General features: G+C 47.2%; 2 protein-coding genes across 2 annotated transcripts in view; one reads left to right on the plus strand and one right to left on the minus strand.

Annotated features, from left to right (window-relative positions):
* LOC148522909 (alpha/beta hydrolase domain-containing protein 17C-like) overlaps positions 1 to 27,506 on the minus strand; it is a 541,817-nt gene that overhangs the window by 23,880 nt on the left and 490,431 nt on the right. The window contains exon 2 of the mRNA XM_088473538.1: positions 18,737 to 18,916. Coding sequence (XP_088329664.1) covers positions 18,737 to 18,916 — 180 coding nt within the window. The remainder of the gene's footprint in view (positions 1 to 18,736; positions 18,917 to 27,506) is intronic.
* Positions 7,117 to 11,082, plus strand: LOC148522911 (alpha/beta hydrolase domain-containing protein 17C-like). The gene is made up of 3 exons (XM_088473534.1): positions 7,117 to 7,652; positions 9,256 to 9,435; positions 10,863 to 11,082. The coding sequence occupies exons 1-3, from the start codon at positions 7,132 to 7,134 to the stop codon at positions 11,080 to 11,082; spliced, it is 921 nt and encodes a 306-aa protein (XP_088329660.1). The 5' UTR covers positions 7,117 to 7,131.

Raw genomic sequence — 27,506 nt, forward strand, 5'->3', positions numbered from 1 at the left:
GCAGTTTTTTTGCACTGATCGCGCCCAAAGTGGTCAGGTTTAGCTGCGTAAAGCAGCTACCCCCGAATAAAGTGCTGGGCGTGACCGCGAAAAAGTCATGTTTGGGCGCGCAAACGAGTCACTTTTCGCCCATTTCATCTCGCACCTCGCTGGGGCTGGGGCTGCGAGCTGAAATGGTACACCGGCAGCTGATCGCGCCCTTCAGGAGAAACAATTGAATAGCTCCTGTTGGGCGCGTACAGGGGCGCAACTACTGAATACCGCCCATAGAATCCAGAACATAAGAACAAAATATATACATATATTTAAGCAAATAGGAACATATTTATGCAATTAGGACGCCACAGGAAACAAATAAAAGGGAAAATAAAAATTCAGGTGACATATCCAGCAGCATCACTGGAGTGAGAAGGAGAACCACATTTCCTTCCCCGCACGGCTTGCCATTGTTGATCTTTGGGTATACTAGGTATGGGTGGGGTATCCAAAGGGGACAGACCATTTGGGGAGATTTACTTAAGAAATTATTAGACCATCACACAAGGAGTGCAAGTCATCTGGAGCTTTGAGGGAATGATGAGTACTATTATGATGAACTAAAATGCTCAATGGGAAGCGCCAACAGTATTTTAATTGGTGTTTCTTTAGTTCATCAGTTAACGTACCCAGCAATCTCCTTTGTTGCAGCGTGTTCCAGGAGAGATCCTGAAAGATTTGTACGGGAGAGCCATTGAAGTTGATGCCTTGTAAAGAACGAGTCTTCCATAGAGCCAGTTCCTTATCTGTAAAATAATGCAGATGGCAAATTATGTTGCGTGGTTTCTCCAGCTGCACATTTCTGGGTTTAATTGCCCTATGGGCTCTATCAAACACTATTGGAGTGTCTAGGGCTTGCTCAAGAACTTTGTGGAATAATTTGGTAAGAACACCAATAATGTCCTAAGTTTGTATATCGTAAGGTATTCCCCGTATCCATAAGTTGTTTCGCCTAATGCAGTTATCCATATCATCGAGCCTGCTCTGTATAAGCTGCAACTCAGAAGCATCAGTCATGGCTGTAGAGTAGAAAGAGCAGTGATATTCCCCAGCTTTCCTTCCCAATCTTCTAACTCCAATAAGCGATCAGAGACTTAGGCAATGTCTGCCTGCAAGGCAGAGACATCTTTTTTGAAGGCGTCATGGAGCCGCTGTTCTGAGGCTAGTAATTGTTGCTGGAGAGAGAATCCAAACATTGAAGAATGGTAGCCAGATCACCTCTGGTATCTGAAGGCTCATACACACTAGACCACAGGTTCTCAAACTCGGTCCTCAGGACCCCAAACAGTGCTTGTTTTCCAGGTCTCCTCACAGAATCACAAGGGAAATAATTAGCTCCACCTGTGGATCTTTTAAAATGTGTCAGTGAGTAATGACTGCACTTGTGCACCTGCTGGGTGACCTGCAAAACGTGACCTGTGTGGGGTCCTGAGGACCGAGTTTGAGAACCACTGCACTAGAAGATGTGCTGAGCAATATTGGTGAAGGATATTGGGTGTACACACTGAACGATATCGTTAACAATATCGTTCAGTGATGTCATCCTGCCACATACCTGAACATGGACATTTTCTGACGATATCGTCAGATTGGCCTGCATGTTTGCACGACGGCAAACATCGTTAATGACCTGCTGGTGCACACATCGCTGGTCGTTTGGTGCATACACACTGGACGATATGAACGATATATCGTTGAACAATATCGTTAACTTTTATCGTCTAGTGTGCATGCCCCATGAGCAAGGAGAGTGGGGTGATGACGCCATGGAGTAGTCCGTATCAGACAAAGGAGCAGAGCTTCGGCTGGGGAGATAGAAGCAGCTGCACTAGTAGATGTTAGAATATGTTCCAATTTGGACTGGAGTAACAGGGGATCTTGAGTTTTGCTTTGACTTTTACGACATTCCATAAATTCCAGTGCAGGAGCAATAAAATCATTACGGAGAATGTTACATAATCGTTATTGTAGCAGGAGTGCTGCTCCGGCAGCCATACCACGCCCAAAAAAATGCTTATACGCAGTCTCTCATTCTACACCCTCCTCTGTCAGTACAGACTAATGAGGGAAATGTTTCTGCCCAGTGGAGGAGTCAGGAGCTATCAGCCTCTATTAGACTCTTAGGGGTATATTTACTAAAGTGCAGGTTTTTAGAAGAGGCCATAGCAGCCAATCAGATTCTACTTAACATCTATCTAGCACCTTCTAAACAATAATAGCTATCTGACTGGTTGCTATGGGCAACATTTCCACTTCTAAAAGCCTGCACTTCTATAAATACACCCCCAGTCTCCTCCCACACTCTCTGGTGTATCTCATACATCAGAAGCCATCAGCCCCTATTAGACTCCTGATCTCCTCCTCACATCATGTCACTGTGTGTTACCAGCCCAGAGATCTGACCAGTCTCCTCCCCACACTCTGGTGTATCTCATACATCAGGAGTCATCAGCCCCTATTAGACTCCTGATCTCCTCCTCACATCATGTCACTGTGTGTTACCAGCCCAGAGATCTGACCAGTCTCCTCCCCACACTCTCTGGTGTATCTCATACATCAGGAGTCATCAGCCCCTATTAGACTCCTGATCTCCTCCTCACATCAAGTCACTGTGTGTTACTAGCCCAGGGATCTGACCAGTCTCCTCCCACACTCTCTGGTGTATCTCATACATCAGGAGTCATCAGCCCCTATTAGGCATTGATATAATGTGAGGGGGAGAGCAGGAGTCTAAGACCTGGGGCGGGATGCACTAAACCCCTGTTTACCGCATTTTCCGTATGCATAAATCACCTGGCCGCTGGACTCCGATGCGGAGGGTAATGCCAGCTTTTGCTGGCGTTACCCTATAGAAGCCTATGGGCTTCTACCGCATCGCGCTGCTATGAGGGATCCGATCGGATCCCTCCCAGCATGCCCCGCGGCCGCCGCGTCAGTCTGCACATGCACAGATGGACTCCCGGGTCATAAACCCGGAAGTCCAGTGTGCAGGAGAGATCGCAAAGGACAGCTCTTATCGGAAGACCTGTCCTTTGCTGTACTGATCACATATGTTAGTGCATATGCGATCTGTACAACTGCGGTATCCGGCGGTAAGTATTAGTGATAATTCTCATACATCAGTATGAGGGGCAAATGACAATTGACAGTTTGCTCCCAAATGCTGGAATACGGGCAAAAAAGGTAATTCAAAACAAATTAGTTAAATTAAACTGATTTAACCAATTTGTTAGGAAGACCATTTTTGTCTGTTTTCCAGTGTTTGGGACCAAATGGTCAATTGTCATTTGCCCCCATACATTACCAGGTTTTCATTCCAACCAGCCAGACTGGAGAGATAATCCTACAGTGTGTACCTAGTTTAACCACTTGCCTGGCATGGTCGTATCAGATACGACCATACCAGACTGGGCTTTCCCTGACATGGTCGTATCTGATACGACCAGTCAGAAAAGCTCAGTGGGCGGCTGCTGGAAGATGATCTTCTAGCAGCCGCCTAGCTAGGAGAGACCTCCCGGTCCCTCCGCACTTTTCAATAATCCCCGTGAGCCTCCTCTCCCTACCCCAGCCCTGCTAGAGCCCGGCGCCCACAACTCCCACACCCTAACAGTGCGCTGCCATAGTCTCCCTCCCCCTGCCCTGCAGCAAGCGGCAGCATAGCGGGACTCCCCACACCCGGCGGCTGCAAAGATCAGAGCAGCCGCCGAGAAAATAAAGAAGAGCGCTCGGCGCTGTCAGGCTCCCTCCCTCCCCCTGCCCTGCTACGAGCGGCATCCGCGGCAGGACTCCCCACACCCGGCGGCTGCAAAGGACAAAGCAGCCGCCGGAAAAACAAACAGAGCGCTCAGCGCTGACGGGCTCCATCCCCCTGCCCAGCTGCAAGCGGCAGCATAGTGGGACTCCCCACACCCGGCGGCTGCAAAGATCAGGGCAGCCGCCGAGAAAATAAAGAAGAGCGCTCGGCGCTGTCAGGCTCCCTCCCCCTGTCCTGCTATGCGCGGCAACCCAGCAGGACTCCCCACACCCGGTGACTGCAAAGGTCAGAGTAGCCGCCGGGAAAATAAATAACACAGCGCTCAGCGCTGTCAGACTCCCTCCACCCTCTGCCCTGCTGCGAGCAGCAGCCCGATGGCCCCCCACCCCACTGCAAGGATCAGCCTGCAGTCCTCTCCCTCCCCCAGCCCTGCTAGAGTGAGGTGGAACTTCTAGCTCCACCCCTAATACAATACCATACCACGCCTTCAAAAAAAAAAAAAAGAACAAAATTATATATATATATATCTATATATAGACACACATACACGTATATAGATGGCAGTCCCCCAACCGATGTTAAGGAAACATCGGCAGCTGTGGTATCAATTGATGTTAACATCGATTGTTTCTATCGATGGCCATCACTACTATATACCATAAAAATTGCCATTTATATGGTACACGGCGTTTAAAAAAAATAATTTGTTTTACAAAATAGTGTTGGATAAGTTTTAAAAAGGTGTTCTTGACCTAATTCACTCTTAAAAAAACCCGACAATTTTGGAGCGGTTTTTGGAAAAAAAATTTGTCAGTTAAGTGGTTAAGGCAGTGTTTCCCAACCTCAGGGCCTGATTCAGAGCCGCTCGTAAGCGGCCGCTCGTTCGCTCCGAGCGATGTTCGCACATCTGCCCATGCGTATGGGTCAGCGCCAACCAGTCAGTGCGGTCGGAAATCGTGTGCTCGCAAAACAACGAATGCCTGCTAATTTGAGTGACTGGATGAGGCGTTTGTGGGTGGTAACAGGGGAAGGTGCTTGAAAACGGGGAGTGAAGATCCGAACGCAGGCGTGCCAAACGGTCAAAACAGGCGTTTAATAGGTGTGCATAATTAACAAAGCAGCGTCATCGACCACGTCACTTGGTTGTCTTTTAGCCTGAACTGCTCGCATGATTGCGGTAGGAAAATGCTACCACAAGAATAGCGAGCAGTTCATACGCCTTTCGATGTACTCAATTAATCTAATAAATAGCGGAGATGACGTATGATGCAAGCGGCCAAGGGGCGTCTTTACAAAATAGCGAGCGCATGTTACGTTCGCTCGCTCAGACATAGAGGCGTCAACAGACCGCAAAGAGCGAGCGCTCAATTTAAATAGCCAGCCCCTTTTTCTGAACAAGCGAGCGCAAATAGCGTCCGGCTCTGAATCAGACCCTCAGTCCTCAAGGCCAGGTTTTCGTGCTTGAGCACAGATGGTTACATGAAAATAACAGGTACTAATTAAGTCACCTGTGCACAAGTATGGCTATCCTTAAAACTTGGACTGTAAAGCTGGGCATACACATCCAGATAAAATGCCTGTCAGATCGACAGACATTTTATCTGGCAGCCTGCCCAGCTGCAGATGTCTGCGGTATACAAAGTGAGATATCTCACAGTGTATTAGCCCCCGACATATGTGCTCCGTCCCGGGGGAGGGGATATTTCCCTGTTCCTTCCATGGGAAGGAACACAGGAAATTTCGGCCGTGGCTGGGCATACACCGACATTTTAACTCATAAATATCGCATCGGACGGGCATGCTGGACAATCCGGCATGACCGACCGGGCGATATTTAACCCTCAGTTGCCCGCACACACGTTACAATTATTGGGGCGATCCGCGGATATCAGGCAGATCGCCCCGATAATTGTAGCATGTATGGCCAGCATTAGTGTGCCTTGAGGGCCATGACTAAGAACCGCTGGTGTAAAGGTGCACATCCACTAGGCGATGGGGTAAGGACAGTACGATTACAACATTGTAATCGTACAATCGTTCCCCCTCCCCTGCAGTGCCTACACTGACCGATTAGTCATTCAGTGTAGACACCCTCCATCATTCCTGAACATGGTCAATCTGTCATTATCAGGATGTCGGAAAAGGCCAACGGGAGCGCACATTGCTAGTAGTTTCCGACATTATAGTGCACGATTAATAAGCAATTGCATGATTACGATGTCGGAATCGTGCAAGAGCTCATTAATATCTGCTAGTGGATGTGCACCTTTAGGTGAAGTATGTGGCCATGTACAACTCAGTGACACTATAAAGAAACCTGTAGACTTTGCACACCCACCATTTAGGAAATCAGTAAAGTGCAGCAAAGCGGATCTGGGAACCTGTGTAAGTGTTGTCTGACTACTGTGCCAGGGACGCAGGGAAGCAGTCGTCTTTACATGTATGACCATAGTTACAGGGGTGGCACTTATTACATAGGGGTCTATTTACTAAGCAGTGTTAGGAGACAGAGTGATAAAGTGATAAGGTGCCAGCCAATCAGCTCCCAACTGCCATCTCACAGGCTGTGTTTGAAAAATGACAGTTGGGAGCTGATTGGCTGGCACCTTATCACTTTCTTATCACTTTTCACTCTGTCTCCTAACACTGCTTAGTAACTAGACCCCATAGTGTCACATTTATTCTACATATAAGCAGTTATATATATGCCCAATACATACAGTATGTAATCTAGTAATATAACAATGACAGTGCTAGCTGTGTGCAGGGGCTGAGGCAGAAGCCCTGGTCAGGGACATGTAGTGTCTGTGATGTCACCTCTATTGTGTCACAGGCTCATATCCACTTGGCTGTTACTCAGAGAGAGTAGTGGCTTTGTGGTTGCAGTGTGATAGGCGTATTATTCCGTGGTGGTGGTATTATTATTATTATTATTAGTTTTAGGATAGTTTTTGTTTTAAGTTAGTTTTTAGTATTAGTGTAGTTGTTCCTTTTATCCTATTTAGTATTTGGTATAGTTTTTTTGTTTTAAGTTATTTATTATTATCATTATTAGTGTAGTTGTTCCTTTTATCTTATTTAGTATTATTAGTATAGTTTTTTTGTTTTAAGTTATTTATTATTATTATTATTATTATTAGCGTAGTTGTTCCTTTTATCCTATTTAGTATTATTAGTATAGTTGTTTGTTTTAAGTTATTTATTATTATTAGTATTAGCGTAGTTGTTCCTTTTATCCTATTTAGCATAGTATTTAGAAGTATTAGTATTTAGTATAGTTGTAAATTTATTATTTAGTATTATTAGTATTATTAGGCCCACTACCGTTGCCCTGTCTGAGAATGAACGGATTCTCTGTCAGGGAGCTTTGCTCGCTCTTTTGCTGCCCACCGTGGCCGAGCAGCATTGTCTCCAAACTGGCCTTTCAGCCCCCGGAGCCTTCATACACACTGCAGGACATTAAGGCCCCTCCAGCCCAGGACCTGGCTCAGGATGACCAGGTGGATCCCACCGTCCACCTACCTCCCATATGCAGCCTGCACCTATCAGGGAGCACTAACTGGCTGTACTCCCAGCAGGATCTGGATGCAGTGGAGATGTTCCGCTGCACTACCAAGCGGGGAAACAGCCTGGCCTGTATGTACATCCGCTGCGCTCCTGGGAGCCGCTACACCCTGCTGTTCTCTCACGGCAGCGATGCTGATTTAGGCCAGATGTGCAGCTACTACACTATTCTGGGCTCTAGGATTCGATGCAACATCTTCTCCTATGATTACTCTGGCTTTGGGATGAGCAGCGGCAAGCCAAGCGAGAAAAATCTGTATGCGGACATCGAGGCGGCCTGGCACGCCCTGAGGACCCGGTATGTATGGATGGGGTGTATGGGTCTCCTCTAGCCCTCACACAGTTGTATGTAATGGTGTGGGCGTCCGGTACGTATGTGGGGGTATAGTACACTAGGCACATGTGTATAGTTACTACATGCGGTGACCATATGTGTTGTGCTTTGTGCTCTTATTAGTCTGTATACCCCACTCAGCACATACACAGGTGATATAAATGTAATGGGTGTATTGGGGTCTGCTTAGAAGGAGACTGTGGGCTTAGTATTGCTGGCATTATAGGGCCTGGTTCTGAGGTGGGAGTAAAGCAAAAAACAGCAAGTAACTGTGTACCCAGACAGACCGTGTAGCGATACAAGGTGGGCACATACATTTACTCTTTGTGCCTGCAGGTTAAATACTGGCTGCTTTATTTTCCACTGCAATTTAGATCTGTTTGGACCCCTGCTCCCAAATCTAACTCTCTCTGCACATTGTACATCTGCCCCACCTGCAGTGCAGCATGGTTATACCCCGGGTGCACATTGTACATCTGCACCACCTGCAGCGCAGCATGGTTGTACCCGGGGTGCACATTGTACATCTGCCCCACCTGCAGTGCAGCATGGTAATACCCCGGGTGCACATTGTACATCTGCCCCACCTGCAGTGCAGCTTGGCTGTACCCCGGGTGCACATTGTACATCTGCCCCACCTGCAGTGCAGCATGGTTGTACCCCGGGTGCACATTGTACATCTGCCCCACCTGCAGTGCAGCATGGTAATACCCCCGATGCACATTGTACATCTGCCCCACCTGCAGTGCAGCTTGGTTGTACCCTGGGTGCACATTGTACATCTGCCCCACCTGTAGTGCAGCATGGTTGTACCCCGGGTGCACATTGTACATCTGCCCCACCTGCAGTGCAGCATGGTAATACCCCGGGTGCACATTGTACATCTGCCCCACCTGCAGTGCAGCTTGGTTGTACCCCGGGTGCACATTGTACATCTGCCCCACCTGTAGTGCAGCAAGGTTGTACCCCGGGTGCACATTGTACATCTGCCTACCTGCAGTGCAGCATGGTTGTACCCCGGGTGCACATTGTACATCTGCCCCACCAGCAGTGCAGCATGGTTGTACCCCGGGTGCGCATTGCACATCTGCCCCACCTGCAGTGCAGCATGGTTGTACCCCGGGTGCACATTGTACATCTGCCCCACCTGCAGTGCAGCATGGTAATACCCCGGGTGCACATTGTACATCTGCCCCACCTGCAGTGCAGCATGGTTATACCCTGGGTGCACATTGTACATCTGCCCCACCTGCAGTCCAGCATGGTTATACCCCGGGTGCACATTGAACATCTGCCCCACCTGCAGTGCAGCTTGGTTGTACCCCGGGTGCACATTGTACATCTGCCCCACAAGCAGTGCAGCATGGTTATACCCCGGGTGCACATTGTACATCTGCCCCACCTGCAGTGCAGCATGGTTATACCCCGGGTTCATATTGTACATCTGCCCCACCTGCAGTGCAGTATGGTTGTACCCCGGGTGCACATTGTACATCTACCCCACCTGCAGTGCATTTTACATTAGAGGTAGTTAGATTATCTTACTTTGCCTTCTTTATCCCTACAGATATGGAGTCCCTGCTGAGAACATCATCCTGTACGGTTACAGCATCGGCAGTGTCCCTACAATTCACCTTGCAGCCCACAACACCTGTGCTGGGGTCATTCTACACTCCCCACTGTCATCTGGGCTGCAGGTTCCATTTCCCCGCATGCGGAAAACCTTCTGCTGCAATCCCTTCCCCAAGTAAGACCATGCTATTATTTTACACCAAGGTGTTGGTTTATCTGTGGAGCTTAGTATGTGCAGGAAACAAGCTCTGCTTTCTGTGACTGGTGAGAATTTAGGGGCAATCTAATACCAGGTTTCTAGCTGCTCCATGAGATATGTCTCTCAGAGCTCATTTCTGCTCACAGACTATGGAAGTGCCAGCAACTATCAAAATGGCCTGATATAGGCACAGCCCCTAGGTATGCAGTGTCAGGCAAACATCAGCTATGGCTGGCCTAATCTGTATGTATTCAAATTGGTCCCACCCACTCTTAGAGGACAAGTGGCCGTCACATAGTATAACAATGGGCTTTCGACTTTAGCCGAGTGGAGAATTTGTTTCATAATCATCTCGTATTTTATAGTCACATAAATGACATTAATTGAAGACATCACTTTTTAGATAAATATCTATAAGAAAATGCAACAAAATTAATGAGAGTATTTGAAGGGTAACTTCCTGCAGCTACAGTAGTCCCTCTACCTGTGTAATGTAATGGGGGAGACACCCAGGAATTAGTATTAGGCTATGTGCAGGATGACTCCCCATCATATAGTGTGTGCTGTGTCCCTATAGTCCCTCTACCTGTGTAATGTAATGTGGGAGACACACAGGAATTAGTATAAGGCTATGTGCAGGAGGACTCCCCATCATATAGTGTGTGCTGTGTCCCTATAGTCCCTCTACCTGTGTAATGTAATGGGGGATATAACCAGGAATTAGTATTAGGCTATGTGCAGGATGACTCCCCATCATATAGTGTGTGCTGTGTCCCTATAGTCCCTCTACCTGTGTAATGTAATGTGGGAGACACACAGGAATTAGTATAAGGCTATGTGCAGGAGGACTCCCCATCATATAGTGTGTGCTGTGTCCCTATAGTCCCTCTACCTGTGTAATGTAATGGGGGATATAACCAGGAATTAGTATTAGGCTATGTGCAGGAGGACACCCCATCATATAGTGTGTGCTGTGTCCCTATAGTCCCTCTACCTGTGTAATGTAATGGGGGATATAACCAGGAATTAGTATTAGGCTATGTGCAGGAGGACACCCCATCATATAGTGTGTGCTGTGTCCCTATAGTCCCTCTACCTGTGTAATGTAATGGGGGATATAACCAGGAATTAGTATAAGGCTATGTGCAGGAGGACTCCCCATCATATAGTGTGTGCTGTGTCCCTATAGTCCCTCTACCTGTGTAATGTAATGGGGGATATAACCAGGAATTAGTATTAGGCTATGTGCAGGAGGACACCCCATCATATAATGTGTGCTGTGTCCCTATAGTCCCTCTACCTGTGTAATGTAATGGGGGAGACACCCAGGAATTAGTTTTTTATTTGTGATGACTCCATGTTGTTTCTATTGTAAAATGTCCTTTGTACCTTGTCCTTTGCAGCATCAAGAAAATCTGTAAGATCTCTTCTCCGGTGCTCATCATGCATGGAACAGAAAATGGGAGCATTGATTTCTCCCACGCGCTGGAGCTGTATGAACACTGTCCTCAGGCTGTAGAGCCCCTGTGGGTGATAGGAGGAGACCATGATAACCTTCATCTCTATGCACAGTATGTGGAGAGGCTGCGGCAGTTCATCTACCAGGAGCTGCCCAATCCCTGAGCATCTTATATAAAAATGCAACAAACAAATACAATAAAGATATATTTTAAATATAAACTCGGAGACACATTTATACAGATGATTCTATATTTTAAATAATAAGCAAACAGTTACACAAACAAGGGGGGGAGGGGATGGAGAGGGGGGAAAGGAGGGTATCCTAGGTCTGCACCAAACTACACACATCTCTAACTAACAATGTGGGAGAGTAGTAATTTAGGTCAGGCCATATAGGCCTTATATAGTATATGTTACATACTAGCCAGTAACACCATGCTGTGGTAAAAGTAGAAAGGCGATCTGCTGCGGGCAGAGGCATCCCCTCCATGGTCATATACATGCCTGATTGGAGTAACCATTCTCTGATGGACGGAGGGGATGGTGATCTCCATGTGATTGGTAGAACCGCCTTGGCTGCACTGTTCATATGACGTAAGAGGGACTTTTTGTATTTAGAAATAGGTCAAGAAATAACATTCAGGATCCAAAATTCTGGGCCCTCAGGGGCCCCGTTTTCCATAATGTCATTTACAATTAGAATAATTTGGTTCCAGAAGGAAGTCAGAGAAGGGCAAAGCCACCAAACATGTGCAGCAGAGCCTGGGCGTCCATTGTATCTCCAGCAAATATTAGGGAGACTTGGAAAGATTTCACAAAAAACACTGGGACACCTGTACCACCGTGTAACAACCTTATGGGGCGTCTCAGTAACCAAAACACTTTCAGAGGAAACATGTAGGAAGTGAGAGGCCTGAGGCCATTGATGGTCAGTTAGTGACACACTCAGATCAGTACTCCAAGCCCTGGTACACTTGGGAAATGTAGTAAAGGTCCTATCTACCAACCATCTATAAGGCACAGAAATGGAATAGCAGAGAGGTTCTTTCTGTGATCACATTGTCTCAAAAAAAGTCAGACCCCCTAGGTAATATACCTTGTTTATTTGCCTTCCTCACAGAGGACACAAGCTGAAGGTACGACCAATATTCTGACTGGGGAAGGCCCAAGTCCATTCTCACATCTGGGAATGGAGTTGGGCCTTCCCCAGTCCCTCCGGGACAACCTAATTTGTTTAGCCTTAAAATCTCAGGGGAGTTCCATATGTGAATGTGTTACCTATGAGACTGCACATGTATAAAATCACATGATTTAAGTAAAAAAACACATTTGCAGTCTAATAGGTAACACATTCACATATTTAAAAATAAATAGCAAGTAGGTCAGATCAACTGGTGATGCAAAAGGTATTTTAGAATCACATATTTTTTGTGTGCCATGTTGTTTAGTGCAGTATTGTGTAGAATAAGATGCCAACACTGGGCATATAATGTGTGACATTATACGTGTAAGTGCATTATTGTGAGGCATTTTTGGCAAAGGACAACCACCTTTGCCCAAAATGCCACACCGTAATGCACTTATACGTATAATGCCACACATTATATACCCAGCTTTGGCATCTTAGAAGCTCATTCAGACCCGCTCGCTAGATCCGGTCACTCGCTGGAAAAGAGGGGGCGGATATGCAAATCATGCGCTCGCTGTTTGTGGTGTGAGTCCGCCTCTATGTCTTAGCGAGCTACGGCATTTTGCGCTCGCAAGTGTTTAAAGACGCCCCCTTGTCACTCGCAGCACATGTCATCTCCGGGCAATATAGGGTTAATTGGGAACATCGGGAGCCATCGGAGCTGCTCGCAGTGCTTGAGGTAGACCTTACCCTCCAGCAAGCACTGCAAGCAGTTCAGGCTAAAGTACACCCAAGTCACGTGTGTAATGACGCTACTTTGCTAAGTATGCACTCCCATTAAACTCCGTTCTGACGGTCAGACACGCCTGTGTTCACACCTCCTCTCCCCCGTTCATAAGCACCTTCCCCTGTTACTACCCACAAACGGCGCTGTCACTCAAAGTAGTGTCCTGTCTGTGTACTACGAGCGCTCGATTTCACATCGCAGCCGCTAGTTTGCACACGCGCACTGTGACTTATTCGTATGTGCAGTTGTGCCACCATCGCTCAGAGCGAGCGAGCGGCCATTTGCAAGCGGTTCTGAATGAGCTCCTTATTCCACACAATACTGCACTAAACAACAACAACAACAACCCGCACAAAATAAGATGTGATTCTAAAATACCTTTAGCATCACCAGTTTATCTGGCCTACTTGCTATTTATTATAACATGTTGTTGTTTAGTGCAGTATTGTATGGAATAAGATGCCAACGCTGGGCATATAGGACCTCATTCAGAGCCGGTCGCACAGAGCGTGCGGTCGGTCTGAATGAGGGGAGGACCTCTTGAATTTTCAAGATGTCCTCCTTTGCGGTGGTAAGGCTGTGGGTTAACACCCACAGCCTTACGACCACCTAAGGCAGGGTTTCCCAACCGCGGTCCTCAAGGCACACTAACAGTCCAGGTTTTAGTGATATCCATGCTTAAGCACAGATGGTTAAATCAAAAGAACTGAGGTACTAATTAAGACACTTGTGCTCAATTATGGCTATCCTTAAAACCTGGACCGTTAGTGTGCCTTGAGGACCGTGGTTGGGAACCCCTGGCCTAAGGTGATGGTCGCGATGGTCAAGACCATCGCGACCATCGGGGCTTACGACGAGACCCTAGGGTAGGGTCTCCCTTGTCGTAAGCCCCGGAGAGCTTTCGGCTCTGTCTGAGCCGGAAGCTCTCCACTGACATCACTAGTGATGTCAGTGGGGCCGCCCCCAAACGGTAGGCGTTCCCATGGGCCCGCCTTCAATCAACATCGACAGCTCGCCCCCTTTGGATCGAGACCCGTTACGACCGGCGCTGTCGGTCGTAGCGGGTCTCACGCATGCGCACGACGGCGCCGTCGTGCGCATGCTGTGTGGGGGGCCATCGACCCGGTCCGAGCGCATCGGCGCTAACGACCGGGTCTGAATGACCCCCATAATGTGTGGTATTATACATATAAGTGCATTACAGTGTGGCATTTTGGGCAAAGGTGGTTGTCGCCCAAAATGCCTCACAATAATGCACTTATATGTATAATGCCACACATTATATGCCCACCGTTGGCATCTTATTCCACACAGTACTGCACTAATCAGTATTAAGGTGCCCTTCCACTAGACGATTTATATGAGAGATTTAACGATATCGTTATCATTCAATCGTTCATAAATCATTTGCAAAAATTTCCAAAATGACCAGCAATGCGCGCGCCCACTGGTCGGTTAGATATCTATCATCGTGCAAACATGCTGGACAAAGTGACGATAACGTCAGGTTCAGCATGTTTGCAGATGATTGATGTCCCAATACACACAGATATTAGAAACGACAGAACGATTACAATGTCATAATCGTGCTGTCGTTTTTATGTCTGTTAGTGGATGGGCAGCATGAGTCTACTGGGAGATCTTTTTAAAGGGACACCTCTAACGGAGACACTGGATAAGGGACCTCCCTATTTGGGACACTAACTGAGGGACACCACTACTGAGGACAATTTTTAAAGGCCACTAACATATGAACATCTAAGGGTTGATACCCTACTGGGAGAATTATTTAAAAATTCCTCAAATACTGTGGACACTGTATAAGGGCTCTACCTATTAGAAAATACTATCTAAGGACCGTCCCTAAAGGGAAAACAGTTTAAGTGGGCACAAACAGTAGCACTGCTAAGGGGTGATACCCTACTCCCATAACTCCTCTCCCCTTGTTATCTATCTTGTAGGGGCCCAGCTTATTTTGTCTATCTTTGTCCCCTAAATATTAGAATGCACCCCTGGCCTAGTGATGTCTAGTGCAAGTAATGTATGTGAAAATGTATTTGTTTTTGTAAAAATACATTACCTCTGATAGTTGATCCCCACGGTCCTGTGTAGAAGATACCCCCGCCGTACTCCTCTCCCTCCATCGTGACCCCTCTTCCTGTGACGCCTGCCACTCGTCACCGGTGTCTGGAGACAGATCAGAGGATGAGGGCGAACGAGGTGATTGGGGTCTCTTCTCCCTAGGCATTTCTTCTTATTAAACCTAAAAAGAAAAAGTATTAAAAAAAATTTTAATTAAAAAATTTTTTTAATTAAAAAAAAATTATTGAGGTGTTGCGATGCATAAGTGAGTACATTTGAAAAGGCGCTCTTAGCGTGCAACCTTAAAAAGGGTTACATGGACCTATAGGGATGCATAACTCCTTATTTGATAGCATTGGTCAGTGTATTAAGGGTGGGATGTACTAAAGGTAAAAATGCGATAAGACCCCCAAAAATGCAGTTTTCAGGGATTTTTCAGCATTCCCAGAATGTACTACATTCCGGTGTTTCGTCCCGTTAGGTAACACCACATTCAGGTTGGCATTACCCAATATAAGCCTGTGGACTTCTTATCTGGATGCTCCTGACTGGTAGGGATCCGATCAGATCCCTCCCTTGAGCTGCTGAGGCCCACGTCCTTCTGCGCATGCACAGAAGGACGCCAGAGGGACTTCTGGGTGTTAAATCCGGAATTCCTTCCTCCCTGCAGCATCACAAAGGATAGCTCTTATCGGGAGAGCTGTCCTTTGAAAATTCTTGCTACATACCGTGGGAATGAACCGTGGTAAGTATCTGAAGTCTGGCCGGATGTACCGCATCGCAGAACTGATGCTTAGTACATCCCACCTAATAATGTGAATGTTTTTTACAAAGGGAAAAAAAATATGTTATTTAAATTTTGCCTATGTGAGTGCACGATTTAGGATCTGGATGCTGTTAGTCTGCATGTGTTTACAGGCGATATGGCATTATAGGTGTTCAGTGCTTGCTATGTGTGTGTATGGGGCAAGTGCTTACAGGGGAGAGGGCATTATAGGTGTTCTGCACTTGCTATATGAGGGTATGGTGCAAGTGCTTACAGGGAAGAGAGCATTATAGGTGTTCTGCACTTGCTATATGAGGGTATGGGGCAAGTGCTTACAGGGGAGAGAGCATTATAGGTGTTCTGCACTTGCTATGTTAGTGTATGGGACAAGTGCTTACAGGGGAGAGGGCATTATAGGTTTTCTGCACTTGCTATGTGAGTGTATGGGGCAAGTGCTTACAGGGGAGAGGGCATTACAGGTGTTCTGCACTTGATATGTGAGTGTATGGGGCAAGTGCTTACAGGGGAGAGGGCATTACAGGTGTTCTGCACTTGATATGTGAGTGTATGGGGCAAGTGCTTACAGGGGAGAGGGCATTACAGGTGTTCTGCACTTGCTATGTGTGTGTATGGGGCAAGTGCTTACAGGGGAGAGGGCATTATAGGTGTTCTGCACTTGATATGTGAGTGTATGGGGCAGGTTGATGTTACTGTACATGGGCTTACAGGGGACAAGGGCACAATAGGCGTTCAGCACTGGCTATGTAAGTGCATGGGGCAGGATGGGCTTACAGGGGAGGAGGCTCTATTGGTTTTCAGCATTTGTTATGTGAGTACATGGGTCAGGGTGGTGTTGTGGTGTTATTGTGCATGGGCTTACAGAGTGGGGTGTGGGGGGGGGCGATGTAATAGTGCAGGAGGTGTATAGGTCAGGGGAGGAGATGTAAGAAGCTCAGAAGCAGTATCAGCGCACGTTACCTACCTGATGTATGATCGGGGGTTTGGTGGTAAATGACAGGGGCGCAGTGCGCCCGTCATTATCGGAGCTGCTATCTACAAGAAAACAGCGCCGATAGCCTGGGCCATGTATGAACGGTCAGATCGCCTGACCGTTCGTCCCGCTGTAGCTGTTGCTATCGATAGCTACAGCCTGGCGCTGCCCTATCCCCACAGCAGGGACAGTGCTGTCACTGCTGCAGCGGCTGCCGGCTCCAGGCGGGGATCTCGCAATACTTGCAAGATCCCTCGCAAGCTCAGTGGAGCCGGCTGGGACTGACACAGCGCATCAGCACTAGGGTGATGCGCTGTGGTCTCTAGCGGGTAGCGCCGGAGGGGGGAGTTACAGGATTCCCGCAGCTATGCATGTGGGGTGGCGCGTCTCCACTTCATAGTATGAGCGACGCGACGTCATGTTCACGTCTTACAACAAGCAAGCAGTTTGCAGAGCAGAGCTCAAGGAGGTGGAGCTGCTCAGCCTCCGAGCATGCGGCTGCTCTGTGTCACTGTCACCTGTGTTTCCGGCTGCCAGTAGCAACAGTAGAAATAGCCACCGGCAGTAGGTTTTTGTGCATGCGGCGCCCTCCCTACGACCCTGCTCGTATCACACCGGATTCGTCACTTGGACTTCGTCAGAGGGCTGACGAAGTCCAAGTAACGAAACGCATAGGGGCGTGGCCTAGCGTTACTATGTGATACGAGCTCTCGGCTGAGACAACCTGCTTGTTCCCGGAGACTTGATTCTGTGTGCTGTATACCTGCGGTGGTCTGACTGCTTTTTCTGGTACGTCATACATGACATATGTTTGATGGAAAGATGTTACTTCTAATAAATGTTTTGAGATAATGCACTATTGGCGCTCCTTCTATTTTATTTATAGCGAATATATATAGATATTATATACACACACACACACACGTGTATATATATATATATATATATATATATACATACACACACACACATACAGTGCTGCTTACCTCTCCTGGTTTCAGAGGCAGCAGCAGCAGAAATCATCGTGATTAGCAGATAATTGAAAAGGGGGCGGAGCAAAATACGGGGGGTGGGGCTTAATTGCGGCCCACGGAAGTCGGATCTGTCAAAAGAAAAAATGTTCATCTGGGCCTGGGTATGTGGCCGGATGCCAGGGACAGTGTGTGGGGGCCCCCTATGTGTGGGGGCCACTGGACAACCGCCACTGTCGCCCTGCCTATAATCCGGCCCTTGGCCTGATTCAGATGGGATCGGCAGATTGTTGAGTACTGCACATGCATTAGTGTGCGTGCGTGAATCAGCCACTGTGATCAGGACTGCGATCGCAGAGGCTACACAGACCCATTGCAGAGTGATTGACAGGAAGTGCCGTTTGTGGGTGGTCGGCCGAACGCAGGCGTACCAGTGCGTTCACACGCAATTTCAGGGGCATGCATAAATGATCCACTGCAATCCCATACGCAGTGTGAGGTCTCATTGCATGCATGGCTGTTAGCAATTTCTAAGTAGGGTCAGGGCTTGTGCATCTGTGCGTAAGGGCTGCGATGGTACTCCATTGTACCGATGGTGTCACTATTCTGCTAAGTATTAAGGATGAGCGTATGGTAGAGTGGGCGTTCTTATGTTGTGCTGAGTTTGCATTGTGATCGCAATGGATTGGCTTACTATCGCAGTTGAACTGCGTGCGTACATAATATTGCGATCCGTAGTGAATCAGGCACAATGTGGCCAAAGTTCAGATAAACAGTAATAATCAGTACAAGCAGAGAACCTCTGTGTCTGCAGTCTTATTAGTGACAAATGGAAAACTAATTCCTCACTGGCCTAGAATGGAAAGCCTGATTTATACTGTGTGATGTCGCACTTATCCTTAGATAGGGGCTAGGAATATTTCACTGCATACAAACAGATTGGGCCTACACAGCTGGTATCTGTCTGACAAAGCATACTTCATGGCTGACTCACTTATACGTGAGCTGCCCCCTGCAGTGCTTGTGTCCAGCACATACTATACTCCAGAGGTAACCCATAGCTTAGGATAAACACACAGCATTGTTTTACCTGGGGAAGGGATCCCAACAATAGGTCCTCCGTATGTTGGGAAAGGCAACTTGCACCCCTGACATGAGCGGGGAGTGTAATATTACTGCTGCACATTTGTAGCGGGTGGCCAGGTCAACTGCAGCTACAGTCCCAATACTCTGCCCATACAGGATAATATTTTCTGCAGGGACTCCGTATCTGTAGTGATAAAGCAGATAATGTAGGACAATCTAATTGCATCACTTCTAATGTAGTTCCTTACAAGATACTACTATATAAAGGCTTTATATATGAACTAGATAGGGTCACTAATAAGAACCTGCCAGTGATACACAGTATATGTGTGGAACAATACAAGACTACATAGGTTATACACATGTACCTAGTTACAGCCAGCAAGGACCTCTAAGGAGCTGGGGGCAGCGTGTGTCCATTCACATCGGGAGGAAAACTCCCAAACGTTGGGTGCCAGCACCATGTTGTACATACAGAGGCAGAAAACAGAATGGGGCAGGTTCCACGGGTACCACGCAGTTAAAGCTTTAGCTGCTTCCAGGATGCACTTGGGTCCATCCTCCTCTATACCCCGCCCCCGAGCCACAGGCACCTCAGTTGGTAAGCAGCCCAGGCCGGAGGAGGAGACTAAACAGAGAGAAGGAAGACTGGCACACACAAGAAAACCATACTCACAGAAATGGGAGACGAAAAACCGGTGACCAGCAACACAGCCCATTTGAAGCCAGGTGCGTCAGGGCGGGTGCCCTGTGGACCGTATGGACTTTGTAGAAACAGAGATAACAAAGGTAAGTTCTTACCATATCTCTTGTTTTCTACTTCAGGGTCCATAGGGGGTCCACAGGGTTGACCTTGGGGATGTCCCAAAGCGGTTCAACTAAGGGCGGGGACGCTCCTGACCAGAAAGGAGAATCCTGCGCCCGAAGGCTGCATCCTGAGAGGCAAAGGTGTCAAACGCATAAATCCTCAAAAATGTCTGAATTGAAGACCAAGTGGCTGCCTTGCACAGCTGAACAGCGGAGGCACCACGTCTAGCAGCCCAAGAATGACCCACAGATTGAGTGGAATGAGCCTTAACAGAGGCTGGAACAGGTAAACGTTCCTGTATATAAGCCTCCCTAATAACAGAACAAAGCCAACGGGCTAACGTTTGCTTGTTGGCAGGCCAACCCCTCTTATGAAAACCAAAGAGGACAAACAAGGAATCGGACCTTCTTACAGAAGCAGTCCTATCAACATAAACTCTGAGAGCACAGACAACGTCCAACAAAGCCTCACCAGCTGTAAGATCAGGGGACTGAAAAGCTGGGACCACAAGTTCCTGATTGATGTGGAATTTAGAGACTACTTTAGGCAAAAACTCAGGACGGGTGCGAAGAACATCTCTGTCCTGGTGAAAAATTAAGAAGGGGGGACTACAGGAAAGTGCCCCCAACTCGGATACCCTCCTGGCCGAAGCAATTGCCAGGAGAAACACAGTCTTAAGTGTTAACCACTTGAGGTCAACTGACTCAAGAGGCTCAAAAGGAGGACCCTGCAGGACCCTAAGAACCACCGCCAAATCCCAAGGTGCCACAGGAGGCACAAAAGGTGGCTGAATCCTCAGAACACCCTGGAAAAAGGTGTGTACGTCCGGTAAAGTAGCAATCCTGCGTTGAACCCAAACCGACAAAGCAGACATGTGAACCTTCAGAGAGGAAAGACGTAATCCTAAATCCATACCTGACTGAAGAAAAGCCAGAATCCTCGAAACCCTGAACACTTGGGGATCATAGTTTCTGGACTCACACCACTGTGGTAAATCCGTGCGGAAGCAGGCTTGCGTGCCCTCAGCATGGTAGTAATAACGGAACTAGAAAAGCTCCGGGACCTTAGGACGGCTGTCTCAAGAGCCACGCCGTCAGACAGTCGACCCAGATCCGGGTGAAGGCAGGGTCCCTGAGACAACAAGTCCCGCCGCTGAGGAAGAAGGTACGGAGCATCGATGGACAGACTCCGCAGAGCAGAGTACCACGGACGTCTCGGCCACGCTGGGGCCACCAGTACCAGAGTGCCTCCATCCTGCTTGAACTTGCGCAGGACCCGAGGTAGCAGGGATATTGGAGGGAACAGATATGCCAGCTGAAACGTCCATTTCACTGACAGAGCATCCACCAGGCTTGCGCCGGCATCCCTTGTCCTTGACCCGTACACGGGCAACTTGTAATTGTGACAAGAGGCCATCAAGTCCAGCTCCAGCAGCCCCCATTTGTCCACGAGTAGTTGGAATACCTCTGGATGACGCGACCATTCCCCGGGATGCACGTTGTAACGGCTGAGGAAGTCCGCTTCCCAATTGAGGACTCCGGGGATGAAGACTGCCGAGATCGCTGGAAGGTAGCACTCCACCCAAGTTAGGATGCGAGACACCTCCGCCATCGCAGCCCGGCTGCGAGTTCCTCCCTGGTGATTGATGTACGCCACCGTGGCATTTTCGGATTGCACCTGTACTGCTCTTCCTTGAAGAGCGGTGCCGGACGACTGTAGAGCCCTGTACACGGCTCTTAGTTGCAGAACATTGATGGGAAGAGCCGCTTCTTCCACTGTCCAGCGAGCCTGTCACCGCCCCCCAACCCCGGAGACTGGCATCCGTCGTGAGCAGATCCCAGTCTGGGATCCAAAAGGGGCGCCCTTCGAGGAGATGGGCTGTCTGCAGCCACCACGCCAGGGACAGTCGTACCTCTGGAGACAACACCAGCATCTGAGACCGGATCCTGTGTGGTAACCCGTTCCATTCTGATAGAATTAGCCTCTGCAGGGGCCTGGAATGGAACTGGGCAAATTCCACCATGTCGAATGCCGACACCATGGACCCCAGAACTCTCATTGCTGAGTGTACCGATACTCTGGCACTGCTCAGGCAACTGTGTATCCGTAGCTGTAGGGAGGAGACCTTTTCCGGAGTCAGAAAGATCCGTTGCTGACGAGAGTCTAGTAGGGCCCCCAAATGAATCATCTGCTGTAATAAAATCAGGGAGGACTTCCTCCAGTTTATCAACCACCCGTGTGTTTGTAGACAAACGATTGTCAGGTGGAGATGTTGAAGCAGTACCTCCGGGGAGCTTGCCAGCAAGAGGAGGTCGTCCAGATACGGTAACAAGCATACACCCTGGCTCCGAAGGTGGGCAGCCATAACTGCCATCACCTTGGTGAACACCCTCGGTGCTGTGGAGAGACCAAAAGGCAGAGCCCTGAACTGGTAGTGATGGTGCAATATAGCGAACCGCAGATACCTCTGATGTGAGGTCGCTATAGGCACATGGAGGTAGGTGTCCTGGATGTCCAGGGAGACCATGTAATCCCCGGGTTCCATCGCCAGAATGATGGAACGCAAGGTTTCCATCCTGAACTTGGGAACTCTGAGAAACTTATTCAGAGACTTCAAATTGAGGATGGGGCGATGTGAGCCATTGGGTTTCTGCACCAGAAATAGCGTAGAGTAGTATCCCATCCCACGCTGAGACTGAGGCACGGGTACAATGACCCCTGCAGTCAGCAAGGACTCTATAGCTACCTGAATCTGCAAAGCCTTGGTTTTGTCCTGAGAAGGACTCGTGCAGAAAAACTGGTCTGTGCCAAAAAGACAGGGCGTACCCCTGGGAGACCACTTCTCGAACCCAGGTGTCTGTGGTGGTACTGAGCCAGCACTGGGTGAATTGAAGTCGGCCTCCCACTCTGGGGTCCCCCAGAGAGAGGCCCATCCCATCAGGTGGAAGGCTTGTCTTCCTGCTTGGAAGGGCGCCTAGCACTCCAGGTTTGTTTCTTGGGTTTGGAGGCGGACTTAACCGCCGACTGCCTCGGGAAGGACTGACCTTTTGTCTTACCCTGAACCCGAAAGGAACGAAAACCCGAGCTCCGAACCTTGGCAGGTGCTGCAGCTGAAGGGAGGAAAGCTGACTTGGATTTAGCCAGTGTATCCACTATTTTGTCCAAATCGGGACCAAATAGCAATTCTCCATTAAAAGGTAAGGCCTCCAGGCCTTTCTTTGAATCAGCGTCCGCTCTCCAGGACCTCAGCCATAAGGATCGGCAGGCAGACACTGCTGCAGCCGACACTCGAGAGGTTAGCAGACTAGCATCCAACGAGGCTTCACCAATATAGGAAGCCGTGTCTCTCATCTGTCCTAACAACGCTCTCTGGACATCCGGAGCATCATCCGGAAAGGTATCCTCTAATGCATTGGTCCAACCCTCAATAGCCTTAGCCACCCAGGAGATGGCCATGGATGGTCGAGCCACTGCTCCTGAGAGGGAGTAAATAGACTTTAAGCAAGTCTCAACCTTTCTGTCCGTGGGATCCTTCAACGAGGATATAGACGGTAATGGCAGAGTAGCACTCCTTATTAGACGGGTGACATGGGAAGCCACCGCCGGCGGAGATTCCCATTTTTTACAATGTGCCTCAGGAAAAGGATAATTGGAAGCCAACCTCTTCTGTGGCAGAAATCCCTTACTGGGCGCCTGCCAACCCACCGCCATATGATCCATCAATTGATCAGACAGGGGAAACACCGCCGAAGCCACCTTAATCTTTTTGAAACTAGGGTATTTCGACTTAGGATCTGGTGCCTCATCCTCTATTAGGAGAATGGCTCGCACAGCCCTAAACAGTGCTCATACATTAATGGACTTGGTCTCTACCTCCTGAGCCGAGGTGTCCGAGTCAGTGTCGTCATGAACCTCCCCATCATCTGAGGACCCATCGGAGTCCGATAACTGTGACGCCTGCGCCATTAGTGTACGTTTTGACGCTCTTGAAGGCATGTCATTCTGCAACATTGACTGAAAAGCCGAAGATGCGGCTGCCAAATTTTGGACTGAGTTGGAGAGCACATCCACCCAGGGTGGAGAAGCCGCCACACTGGCCTGAAAAGGCACCAGAGACTGCTGCGTCACAGGGGCAGACTGTATATACATAAGTAACCCCGTGTAAGGACCAACAGACTGAGACCTGGGGGGACTCTGCAATAATTGCGGGATACCCGGGGAATGGGGGATGGCAGGCTGGGGCAGCGCCCTTGTAGGGGCGGGACCGACAGACGGTCCGCAAGAGACACCAGCACTTGAGAAAACATCGCCCATGGTGGTTCCTGTGTCATAGGGGGTTTTGATGGACCAGGAACCAGCTGGCACCATCCACACAGGCCATCCTGTGATAAATCCTCCCTATCCACTCCTGCAGAACAGCATCTGCAAGAGAGTAACACCGGAGCCATGGAGTGCTCAATCTCCTCTTCAGAAATGACCAAATATATTATGTAAATAAATATATATATTGTAACAGAGCAGAATTAAGTGCACTCCCCAGTGTATGGCACTGTGTAGCACACAGAAAAAACTATTTGCAATCTAAATTGCAAATATCCCGGCGCTCAGTGTCAAAAAGAGTAGTAAAATACGTGCCTGCTGCAAGTAATAGGGGTTTTTGTCAAAAACCCAGAGAAACAAGTCTCCACAGCAAAAACAACATGAAAACAAAATCTTACTGCGCTAGGCACTGTAGGTAAATTGGAATCTATATATCTATATATGGTTTGCTGTCTGTTAATAAACAGGAGGCATATATTATAAATAAAAACAGATATTTATTACATACAAATGGATCCACATACAAACAGCAAAAATTGCAACCTACTGCACATGAATAAATCTGACATAAAATCGCAGAGATCATATGACTCTCTTGCTACGATGTATAAAGATAAAGCTTGATACTGTATCAATGAGGTTCCACGTTCTAATTGTTGCCAATAGTTATGCAACAGTGTGATTTAAAAGTAACAATTTGTTTCCAATAAAAACAGCTGAATTCCACTGTTTAATGGATAATCACTCTGGCGTCCCAGTGTGATATACAGTCACGCTGAATATATAGGTGGAAAAGGGGAAAGAAATGGTAATACCTCGACCCCTGGAAAGCTGTGTCCAAGTCAATAGGCGTCCTTAATATGGCTTGTCCGCTCGCTGTGTGAGCTGCGGCTAGATGAAATCAGCTGCCGTGGAGTGGGATGACAGAGCTGTTCACGGAACGGTGATTGTGGTAGCGGCTGGCGGTGTACTCCGAATGTGTAGTGGAGAAAACAGCATTGACCACGGAGCAGTGTCTATAGACCAGCTGGCGGCAAACTCCGGGGACTCAGCGGGACACCAGAGCAGCCCACGGAGCAGTGTCTGTACCTCAGCCAGCAGTGAACTCCGGGAATAGATTGTCACTTTCCAAAGAACCACCAAAGTGCAAGTGCAGCAAATGGTGTAGTGCTGTGGATACCTCCAGTGCCTGGGTGATGACGTCAACGCGTTTCGTCCCGTAAAAACCGGGACTTTCTCAAGACTGTGTGCCGGTAGTTTGTGGCACTTCCTTAAATTCCTCCAGGCATTGGCCATAATTAATTAATTGATTAGAAACATCAGATAATCATTATCTTCAATCAATGGATTGCTCCATATCTCAGGATAGAAATCTATTTATGTTGCATAGAGAACTTTAAAATGCACATTTATTAAACTGCATATTATCATATAGAAATAATAATAATAATAATAAAAATACATATATATATATATATATATATATATTAAAACGCCTACTGTTTATAATAGTTTAATAGTATCACTGATATACTATTAAAACGACTATTTATTTTGGCAATTTATTTGTTTCTTTTGAATCTATAACCACATAACCTATGTTTTATTATAAATAATCAATATTTCAGATCATAGAGGTATTCTTTAGTGTCTACACACTATACTGGAATACAGATGGTCTATCTGGAACACAAATTTTTTTTTATCTTTATCTAAATAATCTATACCTATATTTCATTAACAAAAAATCTGGATGTTACTTCTCAAGAGAATTTCTACAGTGAAACGTAAATATGTAAAACACTACTCACTACTGATGGTAACTAGAACTTGTGAAAATGTAAGTGCATAGATGCACCATTATATGTGCACACATATATAAAAATATATGTACATATACACATCTAACCACAAAATATTAATAAAGTAGGATGAAACAAAAATTTTAATTTCACTTACATTTTCACAAGTTCTAGTTCCCATCAGTAGTGTTTTACATATTTATGTTTCACTGTAGAAATTCTCTTGAGAAGTAACATCCAGATTTTTTGTTAATGAAATATAGGTATAGATTATTTAGATAAAGATAAAAAAAAAATTTGTGTTCCAGATAGACTGTATTCCAGTATAGTGTGTAGACACTAAAGAATACCTCTATGATCTGAAATATTGATTATTTATAATAAAACATAGGTTATGTGGTTATAGATTCAAAAGAAACAAATAAATTGCCAAAATAAATAGTCGTTTTAATAGTATATCAGTGATACTATTAAACTATTATAAACAGGAGGCGTTTTCATATATATATATATATGTATTTTTATTATTATTTCTATATGATAATATGCAGTTTAATAAATGTGCATTTTAAAGTTCTCTATGCAACATAAATAGATTTCTATCCTGAGATATGGAGCAATCCATTGATTGAAGATAATGATTATCTGATGTTTCTAATCAATTAATTATGGCCAATGCCTGGAGGAATTTAAGGAAGTGCCACAAACTACCGGCACACAGTCTTGAGAAAGTCCCGGTTTTTACGGGACGAAACGCGTTGACGTCATCACCCAGGCACTGGAGGTATCCACAGCACTACACCATTTGCTGCACTTGCACTTTGGTGGTTCTTTGGAAAGTGACGATCTATTCCCGGAGTTCACTGCTGGCTGAGGTACAGACACTGCTCCGTGGGCTGCTCTGGTGTCCCGCTGAGTCCCCGGAGTTTGCCGCCAGCTGGTCTATAGACACTGCTCCGTGGTCAATGCTGTTTTCTCCACTACACATTCGGAGTACACCGCCAGCCGCTACCACAATCACCGTTCCGTGAACAGCTCTGTCATCCCGCTCCACGGCAGCTGATTTCATCTAGCCGCAGCTCACACAGCGAGCGGACAAGCCATATTAAGGACGCCTATTGACTTGGACACAGCTTTCCAGGGGTCGAGGTATTACCATTTCTTTCCCCTTTTCCACCTATATATTCAGCGTGACTGTATATCACACTGGGACGCCAGAGTGATTATCCATTAAACAGTGGAATTCAGCTGTTTTTATCGGAAACAAATTTTTACTTTTAAATCACACTGTTGCATAACTATTGGCAACAATTAGAACGTTGTGCTGTGGAACCTCATTGATACAGTATCAAGCTTTATCTTTATACATCGTAGCAAGAGAGTCATATGATCTCTGCGATTTTATATGTCAGATTTATTCATGTGCATTAGGTTGCAATTTTTGCTGTTTGTATGTGGATCCATTTGTATGTAATAAATATCTGTTTTTATTTATAATATATGCCTCCTGTTTATTAACAGACAGCAAACCATATATAGATATATAGATTCCAATTTACCTACAGTGCCTAGCGCAGTAAAGACTGTGTTGCACACAACTGTATGTGACGGACCACACAAATATGTGATTTATATAAGTGAGGTCAGTAGAAACGCCCCTCCCCCACACACCTGTAGGGCTTGGGAGAAGGAAAGGGATAGGTATAAGCTGACAGTAAGTAGAAATAAGCACAGACAGGCAGCACTAGCAAAAGTCACATACCATGCAGGAAGATATACTCACTGCACCTTTCCACTACAATCAACCGCCCAGATTCAGTGTCTGGGAGGGCTATAGTGCTGTG

The sequence above is a fragment of the Taudactylus pleione genome, unplaced genomic scaffold, assembly GCF_031769625.1.
Source record: "Taudactylus pleione unplaced genomic scaffold, aTauple2 ptg000136l, whole genome shotgun sequence".
NCBI classification, from domain to species: domain Eukaryota; kingdom Metazoa; phylum Chordata; class Amphibia; order Anura; family Myobatrachidae; genus Taudactylus; species Taudactylus pleione.

Coding starts and splice junctions, on each gene's coding strand:
- LOC148522911 (XM_088473534.1), top strand. CDS start 7,132: ATGAACGGATTCTCTGTCAGGGAGCTTTGCTCGCTCTTTTGCTGCCCA. Junction 7,653..9,255: donor TGGCACGCCCTGAGGACCCG/GTATGTATGGAT, acceptor TTATCCCTACAG/ATATGGAGTCCCTGCTGAGA. Junction 9,436..10,862: donor TGCTGCAATCCCTTCCCCAA/GTAAGACCATGC, acceptor TGTCCTTTGCAG/CATCAAGAAAATCTGTAAGA.